At 51.1% G+C, this 21819-nt stretch overlaps 1 protein-coding gene and 1 long non-coding RNA gene across 8 annotated transcripts; one reads left to right on the plus strand and one right to left on the minus strand.

Moving 5' to 3' along the window:
- The first annotated feature begins 488 nt into the window (after nucleotides 1-488).
- On the plus strand, nucleotides 489-15552 carry LOC102412666. 5 transcript variants are annotated; one of them, XR_006544387.1, is made up of 4 exons: nucleotides 491-772; nucleotides 2440-2711; nucleotides 2990-5173; nucleotides 13625-13792. It is a non-coding gene; the product is annotated as a BLCAP apoptosis inducing factor (long non-coding RNA). The 5 variants fall into 5 exon arrangements; XR_326952.3 differs by having other exon boundaries at nucleotides 494-665; nucleotides 2440-2597; XR_003103037.2 differs by having other exon boundaries at nucleotides 489-772; nucleotides 2440-5173.
- Nucleotides 9395-11770, minus strand: NNAT (neuronatin). Of its 3 annotated transcripts, none has more exons than XM_025263485.2 (3): nucleotides 11616-11770; nucleotides 10631-10706; nucleotides 9395-10400 (listed from the first exon to the last, which is right to left on the minus strand). In XM_025263485.2, the coding sequence occupies exons 1-3, from the start codon at nucleotides 11685-11687 to the stop codon at nucleotides 10171-10173; spliced, it is 378 nt and encodes a 125-aa protein (XP_025119270.1). In that variant the 5' UTR covers nucleotides 11688-11770; the 3' UTR covers nucleotides 9395-10170. The 3 variants fall into 3 exon arrangements, with proteins under 3 accessions (XP_025119270.1, XP_006051796.1, XP_006051797.1); XM_006051734.3 differs by having other exon boundaries at nucleotides 10626-10706; XM_006051735.3 differs by lacking the exon at nucleotides 10631-10706.
- Nucleotides 15553-21819: the final 6267 nt, after the last annotated feature.

Raw genomic sequence — 21819 nt, forward strand, 5'->3', positions numbered from 1 at the left:
TCTTTGGTGATTTAGCAAATAACTATCGCTCTCTTCCAGTTAAATTTCCTGACTTTCCTGTCTTGATAAGGAAATAATGTTGATCTGCAAAAAACATAATTGTCATGTGGAATGATGATATAGGAAAGTAGGTCTAATCGGTTCCCCAAAGCCTGTGCTATAAATAACAACCTTTTGCTGATTCGTTATCATTTAGCTCCAGATTTGCCATCCAGTTCCAACCAACTTCCATGGACCTGGTTACCAGCTAAATCAGAGGCTTGGAGGAAAATGAGAAAGGGCAGAGATTGTCCTGGCTTTTCATCCATCCATCCATCCATCCACCCATTCATTTACCAGTTACTGCCTCCTCCTTCCTGCCAGGCCCTTTCCTGGGCTCTGAGGCCAAGAAGTGACCTCAAAATGAGCCCTGCCCTCAAGCAGCTGTAGCCAAGTGAGAGTTAACAGATGCAAGAAGTGCCAACAGATGGGCGTTGCGTAACCGCCTACCTCCCTGGACTGTGTACATAGGGTGTTTGTCGTCCTCATTTCTCTATCCTCCATGCCTAGCACAGGACTGGGCCACATTTTAGGTGCTCAGTAAATGTTTGCTGAATGAATGCAAAGGCTTCGTGGAGGAGGCAGCGTTTGACCTGGGGCTTCGACACTGGAGAGGCTGCTGACAGGTGAAGATGTGGTGGCGGGTAGAGGGGATCACCCCCTCAAGAGGATGAGTGACAAGGCCATCTTAGAAGGATCATCCTGGCTGCAGTGTGGGGAGTGGTGATTCTGGGTGAGATGGGAGTCGGGGGGTGCGTGGGGAGGGATTCCTGCTAGGAGGCCAATACAGTGTCAAGGAAAGAGAGGACTGTGGTCTGGACCAAGGCTTTGGTAGTGAGGCCAGGAAAGGCCTGAGGGGAGATTGTGAAGGAATGGACAAGATGCGGGAGGAGTGAAGCAGGAAAGGGCGGGAGTCACAGGTGAGTCTGGGCATCTGCGGGAGGGGGCAGGTTGGCTATGCCTGGCAGGAAGTTCAGGTCTTTTGAGCAAAATTTGAGGGCAGAAAGACCTTCCAGGTCCCTCAATTCAGTGCTGGTATCATTTCTACTACCTGGAACGCAGCTAGGCGGGAGGGGGCTGGGTGCAGCTGTCCAGTGGGTAAAGGGAAGAGAAGTCAGTTCCTTACGAATTAGAGGCCCTGCCTCACCTTCACCTGTTTTCTGGGCCCTGAGGGGGAGAAGGTTTGCCCCTGGGACCTTGTCAATGCTCAGAGGGTCGCTGGAAGGTGACGTTCCTCCAAAAGCACACGTTCTGATTTTTGCTCAGCTGCACACATTGCACACCATGGATGGAAGGACCTCCTCCTCCCTCTGAATAGCTTTTATTTTTCTTGGGATATAACATACATAAAGTACATAAAATCCTCTAATCTTAAGATATAGCTTGCTGAATTTTTGCCCACATCATCACCATCCAGACTGAGATATGGACCTTTGCCAGCACCCCAGAAAATTCCCTCCTGCTCCTCTCCCATCTCTATGCCCTCCTCTGACCCAGGTGACTACTATTCTGATTTTTAGAACCGTAAATTAGTTTTGCCTGCCCTTGAACTTCCTGTGAATGGAATCATACATAATGTATTGTTTTGCGTCTGGATTCTTTCAATCCACATACTCTACATGACTATAATCTATACTGTCACGAGTCAGCAATTCGTAGTTTTTTTTTCTTATGCCATGACACTCGGTTTGTGGGATTTCAGTTCCCCCACCAGGGACTGAACCCAGGCCACAGCAGTAAAAGCCCAGATTCCTAATCACTAGGGCACCAGGGGACTCTCAACAATTTGTACTTTTGTATATATAAACATAGTATTCGATTGGATGGACATGCCATAATTTGTTTATCCATTCTTCTGTTGATGAACACTGGGTTATGTCCACTTTGAGCTATGAATAAATCTGCTATGAAAATCCTTGCACAAGGGACTTTCCTGCCAGTACAGCGGTTAAGAATCTGCCTTGCAATGTAGGGGATTTGGGCTCCATCCCTGGCGGTGGAATTAAGATTCCCACGTGCCACAGAGCAGCTACTGAAGCCCAAGTACCACTAGAGTTCCTGCACTGCAAGGAAAGGTCCTGAGTGATGCCAAAAAGGTTCCGTGTGCCGCAACTAAGATCTGATACAATCAAATACATATTTTTCTAAATCCTTGCACAAGTCTCTTGGTAATAAGCATTCATTTGTCTTGGATGAAAAGCAAGGAGTGGAAATTCTCGGTCATAGCATAGGTGTCTGCTTACATTCAGCAGAAACTGCCAGTTTTCTGAAGTGATTGTACCAATTTCCTCTCTCACAGGCAGGGTGCAAGAGTTTTGGTCGCTCCACACCCTTGCCAATGCTTAGCCTTTCCCTTTTCTAAACAAGAGTTTCCATTATGAGACTCCTCTTTTCCTCCAGTGTTGGATATTGGGTGCACCTGGCCTCTGTACACAGATCCCTCAGTCCAGAGGCAGCAAGACAGAAGTCACATCGAGTTTGAGTCTTACCTCCAGGGGGAATGGTCACCTCCTTGATGTGGATGGGACTCCAGGAAGTGGGGTGGCCATTTCATGACCGTGAGTATGAAACCAACGTGAGGACAGCAGGGCAGACCTGGAATGGACCTGAGAGATGGCATATCCGTGAGGACATGGCCAAGCCATTCAGTTAATCTACCACTGAGTGGCAGGGTACTTATTTTTTTAAGCCAAGTGAATTAGGGTCTTCTGTTTGGAACTAGAATCATAAAGGATACAGTCCATAAGTCCCCCTGGTAACCAAACCAAATGGTGCCATTTCCCTCCTCCACAGCAGTCAGCACCACTAAACACTCCCTCCACCCTTAAACCTTCTTTCTGGGATCCCATGCTCACCTGGTCCTCCTCATACCCCTTGGGTCACTGCTTCTCAGCCTCCTTTCTTGTCTCTTCCTCCTCTGCCTACTTTTAAATCTACCTTTGTTTTCTAGGCTCTCATCCAGAACCATGACGTGCGTGCTGTGTGTCGATGCTACCAAAATATGTGTCTCCAGCCCAGAACTCTCTTCGGAGCCCCAGTCTCATATACAACGGCCTGTTGACCCTCTCAATCCAATCATTGCCCAGGCTTTTCAAACTTGCCTTCTTAGCCAAACTTGATCTTTCCCCTCAATCTGAGCCTTCTGCAGGCTTTACCACCTTAGTCAAGGACTCTTTCATTCCCTCATACCCGAGGCAAAGATGGAGGTGTCATCGCTGATGCTTCAACAACCACCCACATCCCATCTGAGATTCTTTGCATCTCCACCTCCCCAAGCCACAAGTTTGCCAAGGTCACAGGTTAGCATCTGGAAACCTTCAGCAGCCTTCTACCTGGTCTCCCCACACCCACTGGAAAGTGTTTCCTGAGCCATGAAGCCAGGGTGGCCTTTCAGAAACCCATTCCCATGATGCAAATGGTTCTCCTTATTCTCAAGGTAAAATCCAAATTCATTAGGTAGCACTATCTGCTCTACTTGCTCATTCCTCACCCTCACTGGCTCCTTCCCTCCTCCACAGCATCTGGGACAAGTGGTTCTTTCTGCCTAGAATGTTTCCCCTCTCAGTCTTGCCCCAAACAACTCTTAACTATCCTTGGTTTTTAGCCTAAATGCCAGCTTCCCAAGGAGAGTCCACCCTCACTCTTCACCCTACATTTGTTGTTGTTGTTTAGTTGCTACCTTGTGTCCAGTTGCAACCCCATGGACTGCAGCCCACCAGGCTCCTCTGTCCATGGGATTTCCCAGGCAAGAGTACCCGAGCTGGTTGCCATTTCCTTCTCCAGGGATCTTCCCAACCTAGGGATCGCATCTCTTGCATCTTCTGCATGGGCAGGCAGATTCTTTACCACTGAGCCACCTGGGAAGCCCTCACCCTACATTAGGACTCCATTAATTTTTCATAACACTCTTCATTCTCCCCCAGCACTTCCCATCATGCATAATTATATATTGATTTGATTAAAATTATTAACAGTGATCATTTTGATGTTTTAAAATTTTATTGACATATAGTTGATTTACAGTGTTGTAATTTATGCTGTACAGCAGTGACTCAGTTATACACACATATATATACAGTTCTTTTCATATTCCTTTTCATTATGGTTTATCATAGAATACTGAATACAGTTCCCTGTGCTTTACAGTAGGATCTTATTTATCCATTCTGTATGTTGCATCTGCTAATCCCAGATTCCAAATCCATCCCCCTCCCCTCAACAAGTCTGTTCTCTGTGCGTCGATTTCGTAGATTTGTTCATTTGTGTCATAGTTTAGATTCCACACGTAAGTAATTTGATGACCAGCCTCCCACCCTCCCCGACTTTCCCCCACTAACCGGGCAGCGTTTTGAGTTAAAACAGTGCCTATGTCACTCTCCATTCTATCCTCTTGCCTTTAGCACTGCACTTACATAGTAAGTGCTCAAGGAATGTGTTTAATCAGCTAATAAATGGATACATTGAGTCATTTAATTCCTATAACAACCCTGTTATGTAGGCATCCAATCAGACGGGGAAGCGAGGAGTCAAGGCAAGTAGCAAAGTACAGCACAAGGGGAAGTTAGGTTCTGATCCAAGTCAAATCGTAAATTCTGAGCCGGAATATTTCCGCTCCTGACCGCTGGCCTTGGTAAAGGGGCCGGAGAGGAGGCCGACTTAAGGGTTTCCCCGCAGGACACGGGTCATCCCCAAAAGTGGAAGTGCTCACCTACGGACACTAGGGTACACCCCCTCTGCTCCCCGAGTGTAAAGATCACAATCTACTGCATATGCATGAGGGGACCAAGGGCGCTGTGACTCGGGGCTGTTCAGGACACGCCTGATCAAAAACTCTTCGGATTTGAAGCGTCCAGAGCCCGCAGATTTCGGCACACACTAATAAAAATCTTCAAATGGTCATCTATGCAAATGTTAAGAGCGTATGAGGCCAGGGTGAGCCCCCAGAATTTAGGTCGCTTGATCAGGCGTCTGATGTAGGCAGCCCGATTCCAGGAGGGGTCCTCGACCGGCTCGACTAGAAGACGAAGGGGGCGGCTCCCCGGCTTCCTGCGGCGTCGGTGGCGAGCTGAGGTGGAAGAGGGTCGCGGCAGCGAAGGCGACAGCAGTGGCGGCGGCGCCATGGCGGGTCTCGCAGGTACCGTGGCGTCGGCCTCCGGGGGGCGGGATGAGAGGCCCTCATGCGACCGCGCCGCCATGTTGTCCCTTCGGGGTCACCTTAAGGCGTCGTCCGGTCCCTCTCTGGGGTTTTCCTTCCGCGCACCCTGGGGGCCGCCCCTGTCCGGTGTCACGTGATCGCGCTGTTTGGCCTCCGGGCCGGGCCTTGTGGGGGGCGGGGGGGCGGGGGTACTACCTTCCCGGCCCGAGGGCGGGTCCCCGGCCTCCTGGGTTCTCGTTCTGGCCTCCAAGGTCAGCGCTCGCCTGTCAGCTCCCGGGAAGGGGCAGGCAGAACGGGGAGCGCGGGGCTGGGGGTGCGACCACCGTGTCTTCAGCTCCCGGGACCCGTGGCAGGGGGCCCAGCTTGTGAGAGATCTGTCACTCTGTCCCCGCCACTTCAGTTGCTTTTTCTTCCTCTTTTTTTAAAATCAGAAGGGGCGTGGGGGAAAGGGGGGAGAAAAGGGTCTCCCTCCCCGGGTCCCCGCCGTGCTGTCTGGGGTGATAGGTTGACGCTCTGCTTTGGGGCGCGGGTGGTTCTTCTTCTCTCTAATTTTACACCAAGTCTAGACACCCGTTCCCTTTCCTACAATATACATGGGGAGTGGCCCTCAAAGGCAGCTGAAGGAATGAAATGCCTGGCACACTAATGGCCTGGAAAGAATGGGGGATGGGGGACAGTTGATTTTTCCTTCCCTCTTCCACAGCTTCTTTAATTTCCTTCCAGGCCTGCATGTCCCTTTGCAACGCTAAATGTTGGGGCACACTGGGGTCTATCTTAGGAAAGAAATGGTCTTTCTGTTTATAGGTATGGATCGTGTTTTATCCCTTACAGGGAACTGGTGTCTTGGGGACCGCTTCTCTTTGCCTTGCCTGACATGGTACCACCATCCCCTCAGCCTTCTGGACGGCAACACCAAAGCCAGAACCTCCCCCCACCCCCCAAAAAAGTTCCAGCTTAAGTGCTAATGCCAAGTGTTAGATTTTGTTTATTTGTTTGTTTGAAATCAGAGACTAATTAATGTCAACCAAAGCTGTTGAAAGATTGCCGAGCCCTGGTCGATTTCCAGCGACCAGATCACTTCCATAACTAAAACAGGTCTTGTTAGAATTTCTGCCAATAACAGTTTAACCTTTTGTCTGTAATCTGTTGTTTCAAAGAGGAATCTTGAAGTCTGGGTTTGGTTGTGTTTTTCTGTTGTTGTTCTCTTATCTTCGAAGCATATGCATTCCATTTCAAGCCTGTCACTGTGCGATATACCAAGGACCCTGTGTTGCTTGCCTGTCTGACTTCCTGTTCTGGGAATGCTCTGGAATCTGGATCCTGCTGGGGAATGGGCCCCGTGGGAAAGGGAGAGGGGAGGTTGAGCAGGACCATAACCAGAGAAGATGGTGGCATGTCTCTGGGGCTTATAGAGGAAATCAGAGGTCACCAGGGAAAGAGACTGTTGTGAGACTAATGTTTTGTATGTGTGTGCACGTTTAAATCTCTGGGGGTGAAAGTAACTGCAAATTTAGAATCTCACTTTAGGGTGCTGGCTCCTGAGTAGGTACAAGTTTGAAAATAGTTGTCTAGCAAATGGCTTACAGCACACCTGCTCACACCTCCAACCCACGCGTAATAAGCTGTTGCTGTCCTGCAGCCGAAGCTCAAGAAACCTGTCCTTCCATCGCAATCCAAATGTTCCACAGGGAGAGGTAATGGTGTCACATAGAACCCTATACCTCTTAACGGTCAGGGTACCTAAACCCCTCTGGGATTTAACTGAAGCTGGTTAGGCTAAGAGACTAACATCCTCTGGGGGCATTCGTCCCAAGATCCTTGCCTGCTGTTGGAGTCCCACTCAGCCATTCCAGTTCCTTCATAACTCATCTGCTCTATCCTTGGTCTTGTGGGGGCAAAGCAGGGGTGGTAGAGAAAATTTAAGGAAAGGGGGGGTGCTGTGGACTAAGGGCTTTGCAACAAAATTGTAGTCATTTTTAACTCCTCCCATTGTTCTCTATCAGAATAAAATGTTTTAATGGTATTGCTTCTGGAAAAAAAATTGTATAAACAAGTTAGGTTTGGACCAGACTTCTAAGCACTGCACAGGAGTAGAAAGTGAACATATTCCTTCCGTCTTCTCCAGTGGACTGTGTTTCCTCCCATAACATGAGGGCTTGATGCGGGGCAGAAGGGCGGGGGGAGTGGACATTGCGCGTTTAAGCCACCTGTGTGAGTGCAGCCCACCAGGGCAGCCCTGGCCGGGGAGTCTGTCATCTCATCATGCCGCACTCAGAGTCCTGCCGATGGATGGATGGAGGAAGCCCTGCAGTGGGGCTTCGCCAGGATCATCTGGGAAGCCCTGGGGCTGCCAGCAGCCTCCTGCCTTTTTAAAGGGGGGCCTACTGTGTCAAGAGCATCCAGACACTTCCATGCTGCCTCATCTCGTCTCCCTAAGCCTGGCTGCCTTATACCTGGGCCAAGACTAGAGCGTCTGGGGCACTGGGGCCATGGGGCACACCCCTTGAAGGCTCTGTGAGGAGGGGCACCCTTCATTGAGAACAGGTGTTGGAATATGTTCACGGGTCTCCCAGTTTAGTGTGGAAAACCACGAATACTCCCAGTCTTGAGGCTTGCCAAGATATGGGCTTCAGAAGGGAGGTGTGGACATTGCCGGCTGCTGAGTCACCCTGGGGCATGCGGAGACCTGCCCCACCTTCAGGCTGTGGTAAGGACTGGAACCACCCAGCCCGAGCCTCGGATCCTACATCCCCACCCCAAGCCTCAGATTGCACATCCCCAGTCCCGTTGAGTCCTGATTGCCACTTTGATGGCCGAATGTTTCTATGATGGCCGAATGTTTCTAGCAGGTTGGGGTTCCCTGGGATCTTAGCAGTCCTTTCACAGAGGGGAACTAAAGGGAGGACTAGGAGTGACCTGACCAGGTTCCCTGGGCTGACCAAGGCAAGGCCACTTTCTGAATTGAGGTCTTCACCCTCCACCCCCTTAATTCTCTGACCTTGAACTCAAGTTATAGGTGCCTCTGAAGGTGCTGGTGGTTGGCCTGAGAAATGCTAGGGCCTGGATTAGGGGCAGGCAACATGAGGCTCAAGGGATTGAGGTCCTTTGTGCTCCAGAAGTGTTTGCGACAGCTGTGACTAAGGGATTTAAGGAAGTGGCAGAAAGATTTATGGCCCTCCAACTCACTCCCTGGATGTTGACCCGGGAACAGGTGTGTGGTGACAGGAACACATAAAGCCACAGACGAGGCTGAACAGGCGGCAGGGCCACTTGGTGGGGCAGTCAGCTGACCCCATGTAAAAGAAGCCCTGACTCACTGAGGAGTGGGAGAGAGAAGTCAGGAGCTGAGCAGCCAGCCCACCTACCCACCCTGGCATGATGGCAGGAGAGAGCCCAGGGTCGGGGACCTGGTAAGCACCCTTAAGAATATGGAGGCTATGGGTGGGAGAAGCAGAGAACCCAGTGATGGGGAAAGTGAGCTGGAGAGAGGTTCCTGAGGGTTGGGGAGGAGGCCCTGGGGGACTAGGCCGGCCTGGCAGGATGCCCATGTCGTGGTCCTGGTAGAGGTTATAGGGCCTGAAGGGGTGAGCTGGGCAGGGAAGGGCCACACCACACCTTTTATCCCAGGGAAGCGTGGCGTGCTGCAGTCCATGGAGTTGCAGAGTCAGACCTGACTAACGACAGAACACCAGTAGTGTCCAAACCTGTGTACCCCATGCTTATTTCCTTGGGGATCCTAGATGGATCCCCAAGACTTTGTGTTCTCAATTCCTGATTACCCTCTTGGTCCCTAGTACCCTCAGGGACGTAGGGCTCCTCCCACCTTTCCACTCCTCCTCCTTTCCCTCCTCCCACTTCCCCCCTTTCCCCCTCCTTCTACCCTTCCCTTCCTCCCATGTTTCCCCCCTCCCACTTTTCCCCCCTCATCTTTGCCAAGACCCCTATCCCAGGATGAGTGAAGCCCACCCCTTTGGGGAGGGATAAGTGGTCCCTTATTTCGAGACCACAAGTGAAGATGGTTCCCCTTTTTCCTGTGGGTGGTGGGGGGTGAGGTCCTTTTTCTTAGGACAGTGTTGAGATGAAACTGGGTGTGTGAAGGTTTATTCCCATTTTGTTGCCTCCCCCACCCCAAGTAGTGTGCCCACCCAGACCAGTCTTAGAAGTATGTGTTGAAGCCACAAGAAGTGACAGGAGACAAAATTTTTGGTGCGCCTCCACCGCCCCGCAGGGTCCTGGGACACTGTGCGAGACAGGGGAGGTACTTTTTTATTTTTAGTAGAGGCGGTCCCTGTCCTCCAGGAGCTTACAATCTAGCCGGGGAGACACAACTAATGCACACTTATACAATCATTACAATTAGCGATTACCACAATATTGACCACAATTGCATGAGACCTGGGGGATTCAAGATCAGTGAGAGGCTGGGGGCTTGGAGAAGGTGTTTTGATAAAGATGGGATTCATTTTCTTGCTCAGTAGGTCCAAATTGAGTGACACATTTCTTTGGGGTGGCAGTGAGGAAGAAAGGGGAATTGAGGGAGCAAAGGCAGCAAGGCTGGAATGCACATGCCGTAGGCAAAGGACAGTGAGGGCCCTGCTCTGCTTCTTAACCCTCTCCCCTCACCCTCTGCCCTCCAGTCCTGCCACACAGGCACATAGTTGTCGCTCGTCTGCTGCACCGAGATTCAGGGCTTCGGCTGGTGATGTTGGAATGGCCATTCTGCTGGCTGGTGTAGTTGTCTGGATCTCTGTGGTGCCGCCTGCTGGCATGGCCATGGCTGCACAGCTGGGATGGCGCTGTCCCGACTTGGTCCAGATCTGAATGCGTTGCCTGTGCCCAGATCTCAGGAGTCTGCTCCCCCCAAGCCCCCCTCCTCCCTCTAGGCCACCCGCAGTGGGAGGGGTGCAAAGGGGTGGGGAAGGGATCTCTTGTTGTCGTCATTGTCGGTGCTGCTTCTCCGGGGGCCTACCAGCCCCTCACTGACCTTGGCAAGTGCTCCTCTGGCGAGAGGGCACAGGGGACGCCCCATTCCTGCGCGGCGCTGGCTCCCATGCTGGTGGAATGGCACAGGAGCACCTGGTGACACGGCCGCCCAGGGGAGGGGGCTGGGGCCTCAGTTGGGGGCCCGCTGGCGGCGCTCTCCCAGCACGTGCCGTCCGGTTCTCGACACCGTGTATGCCAGCTTCTGCAGGGAGTACCTGAACACCTGTGGCGAGTGAGAGACCCAGGACCTGCCCTTAGAGGCGGGCACCCGCAGTGTCTGCAGCGCTGCCGGGCCCGCCCCCGCCCCGCCCCCTGCCCCGCCCGCCTGTCCAATGAGGAGAGGCGGGTGCGGGCGCAGCTTGTCCACGAGTCAGGGCAGCTGGAGCTTTTCCAACTGTGCTGAAGGCTGCATGGCCGCAAGCTGATTGGACCCACAACTTAGGTATACCTCACTTCTCGCAATGGGCTGTGTCCCTGGAGGATTTCGAAAAGCGAATCCTACCCAGTAAATGCAGCATTCCAGGAACACCTTGAAGGAAATATGCGATTCCTTTGGCAAAGGATTCCTTTAGCAGGGAATTCTTCCAACAAGGGGTGCTTTTAGGGTAGATGATTTTATGGACAAAGCGCTTTCTTCTAATTTATCTCTTTTTACACAAAGCAATTTCACTATTTTTAAATAAAGCGAACTGTCCTTTTTCGGAAGCACTTTTTCCCTATTTTTCCTAAAAAGAACCTTTTCCTCTAATTGCTTTCTTCAGAGCGCTTTTATTGATTCATAATTTCTGTTAGCTCCTTTGTCTAATTTTTTTCTGCAGTGCGTTTCTTATCTAATTATTTTTTTCTTCCAAGTGCTTTTGTCTGATTCTTCCTGCAATGCGCGATTTCTCTAATTCATTTTTTCCCGCGAATTTTTCTGATTTGTTGTATTCGTGGCTTTTGCAAAGTGCTGGTTTTTTTCCCCCGAGAAATGCCTTTTTCTAACTTATTTTTTGTCCCACCCCCGCAAGTGCTGTATTTTCTAAAGGAAAATTTTTCCGCAATGCGCAATTTTTTTAAGGCAGAAAAATTTCACTTTGTGAGCGGTAAAGTCTCTCTTCGCAAAACAGAAGTGCCCCGCCTCCCTCCTGGGGTCGAATCTGGTGTAGCGGGATTTTCTTACCACGTTGGTCGCTAAGAGCCTCGGCGATCATCAGCGGCAGGCGCCCGCCGCGCCCCAACTCTTTGTTCCCGAGCGGGCGCACTGGGAAGGGTCTACGCAAGGAGGAGGGCGCAGGGAACGGGCGGGGGCGTGCAGTGCCGCCCGCGGCATTTGGGCGGGCAAGGATCGCGGCAATTGGGGCAGGACGGGTTGGGATGCGGCAACTGCAACGCGGGCTTGCCGGTTCTGGGGACGCGCATCGGGACCCTCTCCCACCCAGAACCCAAGCATGCTTACCTGCAGCAGCACGCGGAAAATGTACCAGCCGATGATGAGCAATTCAGCCGACGCTGCCGCCACTGCCGCCATGGTTCCGAGACTGGTGGGTGGTTGAGAGCGAGTGCTGCCGGTTCCGAGGTCCGCTAGCCTCTCGGAGTCCGCTGTTGGGCGCACTGCCGCAGCCGCGGTGGCCGCGCCTTAAGTATCTGCCCGCTGCCCAAGTGCGCATGCGTGCTGGGGCGGGGGGTCCGTGAGGAGGGGTAGCTGGGGGCGCTCCTCATTCGTCAGAAGAGGAAAAAAAAATAATCCGTCTGCTCTTTCCACATCGACCCCCGCCTCCTGAGTTCATCTTCGCCCCTTTCCAGAAGATTCCGCTGTGCCCGCTCTTTGAATTTTAATTTAAAATGGAGGGGAAATGTAACTCTTGAGTTAGCGCATAGGGTGAAAGTAGAGGCGCGCACTTCTTGGTAGCGGAACCCCTCTCTCTGACCCCAAGCCTGCAGATTCGAGCCCAGTGTCCGATGCTGCGCCATATCGCACCTTGGGCTCAGGTGGAAAATCAAGGGGACCTAAGTTAGAGAGGGATCATCTGCCCCGCGGAGCAAAAACAGGTGCCCCTTCTAGAAGCCTTGACTTCACAGGTCCCCTGCTCAGTATTCTTTTTCTAATACTCAATGTGTTAGAAGCCCACGTCCTCTGCTTTGCAAGAGTCCCTGCGCGCGGAACCTTTCGGGGATTCCTCACATCCCGCTTCTTACGGTTGTTACATCTGCAGCCGTGGCAGTTGTAGGGAGCTGAGCCAGGACACTGAGCCCTAGGTGGAAGAGCGATAGTCACCGGGTGTGTCTACCCTGTGGGATGGGAAGTGGGCGGGATGGCGCCTTTGTGTGCGTGGAAGGGATGGGATGAGCTCTCCAAAGTAGTGGTCTGAAGGCGCTCTGGGATAGTTTGCTGCTAGGTGAGTTATTTCAACCTCTGCTCCCCTACCCCCAGGCCCTGGCAGGTCTTCCTCAGCCCGCGAGGTTCTTTGTACCCGTTAAGCTGGACGCCTGGAGTTCGGAGCGGGGTTTTGGTACAGCCACGGGAGGGTAGAGGCTGCTGCGGTTCAGATAGCAGGCGCGGCAGGAAGATCGGATCGCGATCTGCGAGTGCGGCCCTGGCGTACCAGTGGCCCGCCGCTCAAGCGCACTTCTCTCCAGCGACTGCCTGGCACAGGCGCCAACTGGCATTTGCCCCAATATGGGTAGACAATTAATTTTGATTAAAATCGCATGGAGGGCAAGTTCTATACAGTGCCGGCGGCAGATGGAGAGCGTAAGTGAACTTGGGCAAGTGGTCATGTTGGATGAAGCAGAAGGGTGGTTTTTTTTTTTCTCCTATTTTGACTTTCGAAGAAGTTGGCAGATTTTGGCAGAATGACACTGGATTATTTAAAAGAGCCAAGCTCATTCTGGGCTGCCATCTTAAAGCAAAATATTTGGAGATGCTGCGGCAGCTTTGCAGAGCTTGCGAGGAACCATTGCCTGCAATCTGCCACCTGCGGTGCGCGGCTACTTTACACCAAGCACCTGCTGTGAAAGAGACCACAGGCAGAATCCTTTTCTTATTCCGCGGGGGCACAGCACGGAGCCCATGGCCATCCGGTGGCAACCACAGGGCGGTATTGTGAGGTCTGGGCCCCTTGAGGACGGGCCGCAGCCCCAGGAGGCGATACATGATCTCTGCTGGGCAGGGCCCAGGCAAAGCCAGTCCACTGTGCCGGACCTGCCTAGAGCCCTCTGGCCGAGCTCCCCCCCACCCCCCCAGAAGGGGAGATACCTAGGATGCTTCTTCAAAGGGTGGCTTGGAGAGGAGTAGACTTCCATGGGAGGGCAGGGAGGAAAGGGCATTCACATTTGGTGTTGTTAACCATGATCCATTTTTCCAAATAAGTATACATTCTGTTCCTGTTTTTTTTTTTTTTTTTTTTGTCTGTCTGTCTGTCTGTTTTGTGTCTGTTTGTCTATTGTGTTGACTTTTCTCTTCAGGATCCCTGCTGCCTTGGTGATCCCGGGCTGACAGCCAGAGAGCACAGCGGCTCAGCTCCTGGAGAGCGAGGGTTGAAGAAAGCAGAGGGCAGCCGCCCGCGCCCGCTAGCTCCTATTAGGTCGGTTCCTGCAGCGGTGCCCGGTGGCCTTGGCGAAGGCCCTGTCCGGCAGAGATCATGTATTGCCTCCAGTGGCTGCTGCCCGTCCTCCTCATCCCCAAGCCCCTCAACCCCGCCCTGTGGTTCAGCCACTCCATGTTCATGGGCTTCTACCTGCTCAGCTTCCTCCTGGAGCGGAAGCCTTGCACAATTTGTGCCTTGGTTTTCCTGGCAGCCTTGTTCCTCATCTGCTATAGCTGCTGGGGAAACTGTTTCCTGTACCACTGCTCCGATTCCCCGCTTCCAGAATCGGCGCACGACCCTGGCGTCGTGGGCACCTAACAGCCAGCCCAGTTAGCTTTCCAAGGAAGCAGAAGACGGGAGGGGAGGCATTGACATAGGTCATAAAGCATTGGAGTTTCAAATCCCGCAGTCCCGCGGGTGCCACATTCCTGACGGCGCCTTTTTGGCCTGTGATGTTTTATCCTTATAATGTGAATAATGGGCACTGACCGGTGCTTTTATTGTAGAGTCCTGTAGTCGTAGGTGGTCTTGTGGTTGTGTGTGTTCTGTCCCCATCTTGGCCCCCAGCTGGCAGGATGGCCACCCCCCTCGCCGCATTCCCGCGAGGCATCTGCACCCATCCTGGTCAACTGCCCCAGCATGACCGGGGCAGATAAAATGCCAGACTCATTGTCACCTCTGTCCTCCCTTCTGAGTATTACTGACTCCTCCGTCCCTCTCTTGGCTTCCTGTAAGTTCTCTTTACCCCTTTCCTTTTTTGGGGAGCACCTGTTCAAGACAGAGCTCATTTTTGCACTTATCTCGAATATAAAGAGATTGCTGACGCCCGAGAGCCTCGCTTTTTCATCTTTCTTTCCCAGCCGACAGGCTAGACAGCACTGTGTCTCGCCTGCTGGCCACAGATCTTCAGTATTTTCCCCACTTCATTTTGAAGGAAGAAGTAACAGATAACATGTTGCTCTTTCATCCAGGGGTCTGAGCTCCTGCTCAGCCACCCAGCTTCGCTTCCTTTGCCCTTCCTCCTGCCTTTCAACTGTCGTGAGGAGGGGGACCTCATTGTGTCTCCCATGCATGCGCTGCAGGGTTGATGTGCAGTGTGTTTATGTAGATCTAGCAGTCCCCAGCCGAGTGAATGGGAGCGTACTTGTGTGTTTCATAACAGCCAGGATCCCCTCGATATGTGTTTGGATATTTTTTGGTGTGGTGTGCTGTGCGTGCTGCGTGTGTGTTTACGTACCTGTACAAGTACATGTTGTAAATCCCTTTTAAAGAAGCTTTATCGAACGTGTTCTGATTTTGAGGTGTCACAATAGCTAGCTCATAGGTGCCGCTACAGTGTGTATTTAGCATGGGGATTGCAGAGTGACCAGCACACTGGACTCCGAGGTGGTTCAGACGAGACAGAGGCGAGCAGTGGCCATCGCCCTTGTGCCAGGAGTTCCTCCGGTCCTGCACGTGTATAGACTGTACCTTACGAAGAATACACAGGAAGACTTTGTGACTGTCACTTGCTCTTTTCTTTTTTCTGCGCTTCAGTAAAAGTGTCAGCAAACGAGACTGTCTCCTGGCCCCTGCCCACTGGGGATCAGCATGGTTGTCCCTCCAATCTAAAGCATCCATCTTTCTCTTGCCTGAAGCAGGAGGGAGATGGGCCAGGCAGAGGACAGAACTGGAGGCAGTCCATCTAGGGAATGGGACCTCAAGGCCACACTTGTGGGACATTTGGACTGCTATTCTGGAGCTTTTATTTCTGGTGTGTTCGTTGCACAGCTGTTTGAAATGTTTAATAAAGCTTTATAAACTTTACTCTGTGGTTTTATGTGGCTGCAGTCCGTTTGGGTCGTGGTATTGGATTTCTGAGTTGGTGGGGGGCAGAGGGTAGTATGGAGGGGCAGAGTCCTTGGCGCCAGAGTACCTTAGCCCGAAAATTCGATCTGCTTTCTGGAGAGCAGATGGTGGGATTGGGGGCGGGGGAGCAGAGGGCAGGCCAGGCGGTGAACAGGAGGGAGCCTGAAAGTTTTCAGAGAGGAGACATGTGCGTTTCTCAGCTCCCATGGCTTCTCGCCTGAAACTGTTTCCCTCCGTAGGAGATCGGAGTAACTGATCCCTTGACAAACAACTTAAGACAGCTGGAGCTCTAATCATCAAGGATTTTTATGGTGCTGCTTTTGAAGTAAAAATAAAGTGAAACCCCTTTCGGCATTTCAAGTGGAAAAATAAATAAGGCCGGCCGGCCACGCCGGGGGCTCCGGGCGATGGCTGGAAGTGCGGTTCTATGCTGTCGATGTGCACGTGCTCCCGTGGCCGTGACCTTTGAGACAAAGCCGGGTGCCTTGTCAGGGCCCCATGCTGGGTGTCCACCTCTCCGTCTTGTCTCCTAGAAAACGTAACAGGAGCACTGCCTGTCCAAGGCACAGGACTATTGTGAGAGTTTATTGTGAAAGAACTTGGGTCATTTTACCTAGATTGCTAATTTATTGCTATAAAGTACTGTGTAGTTTTCTCCTGCCCTCTTCAATCTCCCCATTGTCCATTTATCTCTTTTTCATTCCTACCGTTGCCTATCAGCACTTTCTCTTTTCTTGGTCAAAACTTGCCAAAGATTTGTTCATTTTAAAGGTATTATGAGAGAACCAAACTTATTGATTATATCTGCTGGGTGTTTTGCTTTCTGATGCTTCTGTTTTTTCTCTCTGCATTCTTTGTTTTTTTTCTTCTGGGTTTCTGGATATATTTTGTGGTTCAACAAAGTCTTGTCAAGCTGAGGAGTCCTACATGTGGAAGGGATGGTTTGTTCAGCAAACACTGAGTCCCTGTCCTGGGCTTGCTGTGGATTTCAGGGCCAAGACCCGGGCCTGACTCTCCAGGAGCTCATGACTCTAGCCTAGTGGGAAGACTTAAGAAAATAGACAACTGCAAATTCCAAAAACAAAACAAACAAGCAAAAAAGGCTTTTGTGACCACGCTCTCCCATGGAGACACCTGGATGATAAATGAAGCCAAGATTATTGCTTATTTTGCTCTCCTCTAGAAACCAGCTTTCTGTCATAGGTCAGGCTCACTAAAGAGTCACAAACAGGCCTCCCTCCGAAAGATTTGTGGCCCTTTCCATCAGGAAGCCTGCAGGCCGCCCCTCCCCAAGGTGACTGCCAGATCAGCATTCTATCTGTCCAGCACTGCTCTCCATTTTACCGCAGCAGCACCCAGCCCCTCCTCCTGAAATGCCTTTCAGGAAAATGAGAAGGAGATGCCTCTCCTACAAAAGAGCATGGTATGAGGTCTTAGAAAACCACACCTGGCAATTCTGGCGGTCTCTGTGGCTCCTAGTGTGAAATGACTGGTACCTGATAACCACAGGATTCCATGAGGCCTTGGTCTGGGCTTTTCTAGCAGTTGGTCCATGCCCTCGTCTGGCCCTCAGTTTCCTTATAGGTAAAATGTGGTTTTTGGAGCAAACACAGTCTTCCTACCTCTAACATACAGGGAATCCTTTCTCCTAGGATCTTCCTGTCCTCCTGGAGGCACTTGAGAAAGGTGACTGAGCTCTGGGAAGGTGGTATTGCCCTTGCAGGGCAGCCTGCATGTGCTTTATGATTTATTCATTGTACCACGTTAGCCCAGGAGGCCTCTGTCAGGAAGCCTTCCTGGACTTCTGCCCTCTCCTGAGAGATCCACTTGCCCAGGTGACTTCACTCAGCCCTCTGTTGAGTGCTAATGTTCATGCAGACTTCCTCAGTGACTGGGTTTCCCCCCACCTCCCAGGGTCTTGTGTTGTTATTTGAATAACAACAAAAAGCCAAGGTACTTAAGCTGTATGGAATCCTGTACGGGACTAGGCCTTGGGGCCACATGGTGGACAAGGTGGATCGTCTCTGTCATCAGGGAGTCATCTGAGCTAAACGGAATGATGTTGGCAGATAATCCCACAGATAAGATATAACAAGTGCCCTAAGAGGAGAGGACCTGGTGAGGTTCAGGCTGAGGCCTGAAGACCAGTGTGAGTGCTGGAGCCGTGAGATAATAAAGGAAATGTTATTTCTCACTGTCTAATCAAAGCATCTCTGGCTTATAGCTAAAGAGACTGACTGGGCTGAAAGTAACAGGAAGGACCATCAGGATCTGCCTGCCCTGGAGCAGTGTTGGGAGAGAGTGAGAGGGTCTAAGGTTGACATGTTGGTGGCAGGCCCACAAACTCAGTCCTGAGTGAGAAGCCTTCAGTTTCCAGCTGATGGAACCATCACAGATAAGGGTGTGCTGGGGATAGGGGTGACCCAATCACAGCAGCATTTAACTTAAGATGGGATTTTTTTCCATTGGGAACACAGGAGCATTTGAGCAGTGAAAGCAACAGGTTGGCAGGAAGGCCCCTGCCCTTTCTAGATCATCACAAATGGGGAGAAGTGGATCCAAGGAGCCATGATGGATGAGGAAGACAAGGCAGGGAAAAAAGCAGGCTGGGGAGGGAAGACAAAGATGAGAGACTCCCATTGAACAGCCACAGGAAACCATCAGGGAGGGGTCGTTCTTGTGTTCAGTCAGCTGGCCAAGCCAGAACCCAGGCTCCTGGCATCTAGTGCAAAGCTCACTCTCACTCCCAACCCCCTCCCCCAGCCCACCCCCAATGGGAGAAAGGGTCACTGCTCTGGCAAGAAGGAAGAACTAAGCAGTGCTATCCTTGGCGAGCAAGGGAAGGTGATCCTGACTAATAGCCAGAAGAGGGGCAGAGTTTGGTCTGCCAGGTTCAGGGAGAGAAGTCCACATCTTGCGAAAAACTTGGGTTATAGAGTGTTCTTGAGGTAAAAGGGAGTAGCTGGCTGAGCAACAGCTGAAGGTTTCAGACAGAAGCCCTGGGTCTCCCTCTCGGCTGTCAGGTCTTGGTGGGGTGAACTTGGGGAACAACTTAGGACTGACAAACGTGAGAGATGAGGTTTTGGGGAGCCTAGACCCTATGGCCCCGCCTCTGTGACCATATGTCCCTGAGCCTCAGTTTCCTCACCAGTAAAACGGAGATCGTAGCACCCACTGGAGCTTGACTCAAGGCCGAGCCTTCACACATGTTCTCGCCTCTCTTCCGTGCCCCCACTGCCCTCCACCTACCCTAGCTTCTTAGGGATGCAATCTGATCACCCAGCTCTCCCGCTCATTCATTCCTACAGGGAGTATTTGCCAGGCCCTGTACCAAACCCAGAACCTGAGAAGGCCCTGTGCTGCTTGAGGAGCTCAGCAGGAGGGAGGGCTCCGAGGCAGTCCTGTAGGCGCATAATTACAGTGCCAGTCGTCAGGGCTGCACGGAGTTAGGGAGAGACCTCATTTGGGAGGCTGTATGTCAGCACCTCCACAGGAATTCCCTTAATTATTTTTTACAAGCCCCCAAATGACAGTATCCTAAAAGGGAGAGGAACACCTAGACAGTGCTCTTTCCTGAGAGGCCAGAGTCCTGCTTGGCCACTAGCTTGCCCAGGACCATCCAGGGATTTTTGCCTCTTGGAGAGAAATCCCTGCCTGTATGGCCTTCTCCTCATGAGGGACCCGGATGTTCGAGAGTGTCACATCAGATACGGGTGAACATGAACCTTCTCCACAGGCTGGCCATTGGAGCAGTTCTGGCCTCTCACCTCTCTTCCTGGCAGCTTGTGGAGTGTCTACACGGGGAGGCCTCACCACTTTTTCCAAACCTGAACGCTGCCCCTCCCCGCTTCACACTGCTAGTGGCAGGGAGCTGAGGCCGTGGCCCCATTCCGACCCTCTTCCAGTGTGACCTTGCCCTCCTCTGCCTCCCCTCCAGACACATTTCCCCATCTGTTCATCAAAGAGGGGCTGACCCAGGAAGCTGTCCACATTTCCAAAGCCTTCTGTGAAATATCAGTGAACTTTATCCTTATTACTTCAGTCTGAGAAATCTTGATTGAGAGAAAGTGTGTTAAAACAAGCATTTGATCAAAGAATTTTTTGCATTAAAGAGTAAACTTTACATCTCTTGGGTGCAGAAGTAAGTACCAAGAGTCTTAGAGTCAAAGCAGACTTGGAAGGGTCTCTGAGGGAGGAAGACAAACACAGCCCTTCGGTGGTTCCCTGTCACTTGTGGTCCTGACTCCTAAACTTGGCCATCAAAGCCCCGCACAACCCTTGAGGGTAGGGGCTTGAACTTTGTCCCCTAACCAGGCACAGTACTTGCCTGACCAGGCGTGGCATAGACTGCTAGTTGGCTTGCCGGCGGGTGGATGGCTCAATCAGTTACTCTCTAGACTCCCTAAGGAATGAAGTGGGTCGGTCTTTCTTAGAAGTGAAGGAATTCAATTTACCTCCCAAGTCTACTCTTGGCAACTCTGAAGTGACAGTATTTTCTAGCCTCCAGACTAATATTTTACACACAGATACCACAGACACTAACATGTCACAAAAGATACGTGAGAAGAACCTCCTGAAAGGCTCGATAGCCTGGTATCCTTCCTTCAGCAACAGGTGGCTGTGAGTCACCTCCCCTCACTGGGCCTTAGTTTCCCTATTTGTAAAATGAGGCATTTGAGCTAGATAACCCTTGAGTTCCTTTCTAGCTCTGGCATCGCCCTCAGATGCCCTGGTTCCTAGAGCAGTCACTGGACAGGGGTCATGATGACTCCAGGATCTGGGTCAAGTCCACATCTTGGAGCATGGCGGAATCGTGGCGATGGCTGCAGCCCCCAGAAGATGAGCCAGGCAGGAACTGGCTGAGAGATTTTTCTGTTGATGGTGAAATGTCCTGGCAGAGTGTGTGCAGGTAGGTTGATGCAGGTGAGGGGAGGGCTTGGGCTCTCCCCCCCTTGTGGTCCCTGAGTAATGTTTCCTTGTAGAGTCAGAAGCTATCCAAGGCTGTTTGTTGGGTGCCAGCTAGATTCAGCCCCTCGTATTGGCAAAGTGGGTGAACCATCTTTCCACACATTGTCCTGGCCAGGCTTCCAAAAAGGTTTTTTGCTGCTACCCCTTAAATGCTTTCCTGCATTTCATTGTCACTGTGTCTGGAGTCATACCTTCCCATAGCCTTTTGGTTCCCTGTCTAGGTGGCATATTCTCTGAGGATGTTGTGGTCCTGATACCATCATCAGCCAGGAATAACTTAGCTTAGTGTCAGAGCCACAAGGGGAAGACTTGTCCAAAGTTGGAGCTCTGACTATTGAAAGAAAAGTAATAATCCATTTTCAGCTTCCCTGAGAGCACATACCCAAATTCAAAAACTTTTGATCAGAAAGGAGACATAAATTCCATTAAAAACCAGGGAGAAAAGGAACTGGATATTGAATGTATCTGAAAGCGGAAGCCCCTCTAAGCTAAAAAACAACAAAGTACAAGAAGGCAAAGACCAACCAACTTGACCACATCAAAGCTAAGTATTTCCAAAGTCAAACAGTGTCACAAACAGAGCCAAAAAGCAGAGCGGATGAACTGTTTGCAGATCTATAATGTGTAAAAAGATGACACACAAATCCTTAACAGTAAAAATAACCCTCACCCTTACCCAACAGATAGCCGTGTCATTCACCTCAACAGCATACAGAAGAGAAAATAGACTTGACTGAAAATTTTTTGAGAAAATAATTAAAATTCAGTAATAACAGGAGATCAACAATAAAAACAATTAAGAAGCACTAGTTTTCACCAACAAATTTGGGGGGAAGAGTCTAAGAATACTCAATGCTAATGAGATACAGTCAAACAGGCACTAAGTACAAAGGGAACTGTGAATTGGTATAAACTTTGGAAAATAATGATAGTCAAAGAGAAGGAGAGAGATGAAAGTTTCAAGCAAGGGCCAATGACCTATATATTAATACAACATTTGAGTGTCTGCTTTGAAATCTGTCTGCAAGGCAGGAGGACCTGGGTTTGATCCCTGAGTCAGAAAGACCCCCTGGAGAAGGAAACAGCAGCCCACTCCAGTATTGCTGTTGGGAAAATCCCATGGACAAAGGAGCCTGGTGGGCTACAGTCCATGGGGTGGCAAAGAGTTGAGCATGACTGAGTGACTAACACTGTGTTCCACCCGTAGTGCTGGGTGTTAGAATGTGAAGATAAATAAGACACTGTTTGCTCTTGGGC

This window comes from Bubalus bubalis, chromosome 14, assembly GCF_019923935.1.
Source record: "Bubalus bubalis isolate 160015118507 breed Murrah chromosome 14, NDDB_SH_1, whole genome shotgun sequence".
Taxonomy (NCBI): domain Eukaryota; kingdom Metazoa; phylum Chordata; class Mammalia; order Artiodactyla; family Bovidae; genus Bubalus; species Bubalus bubalis.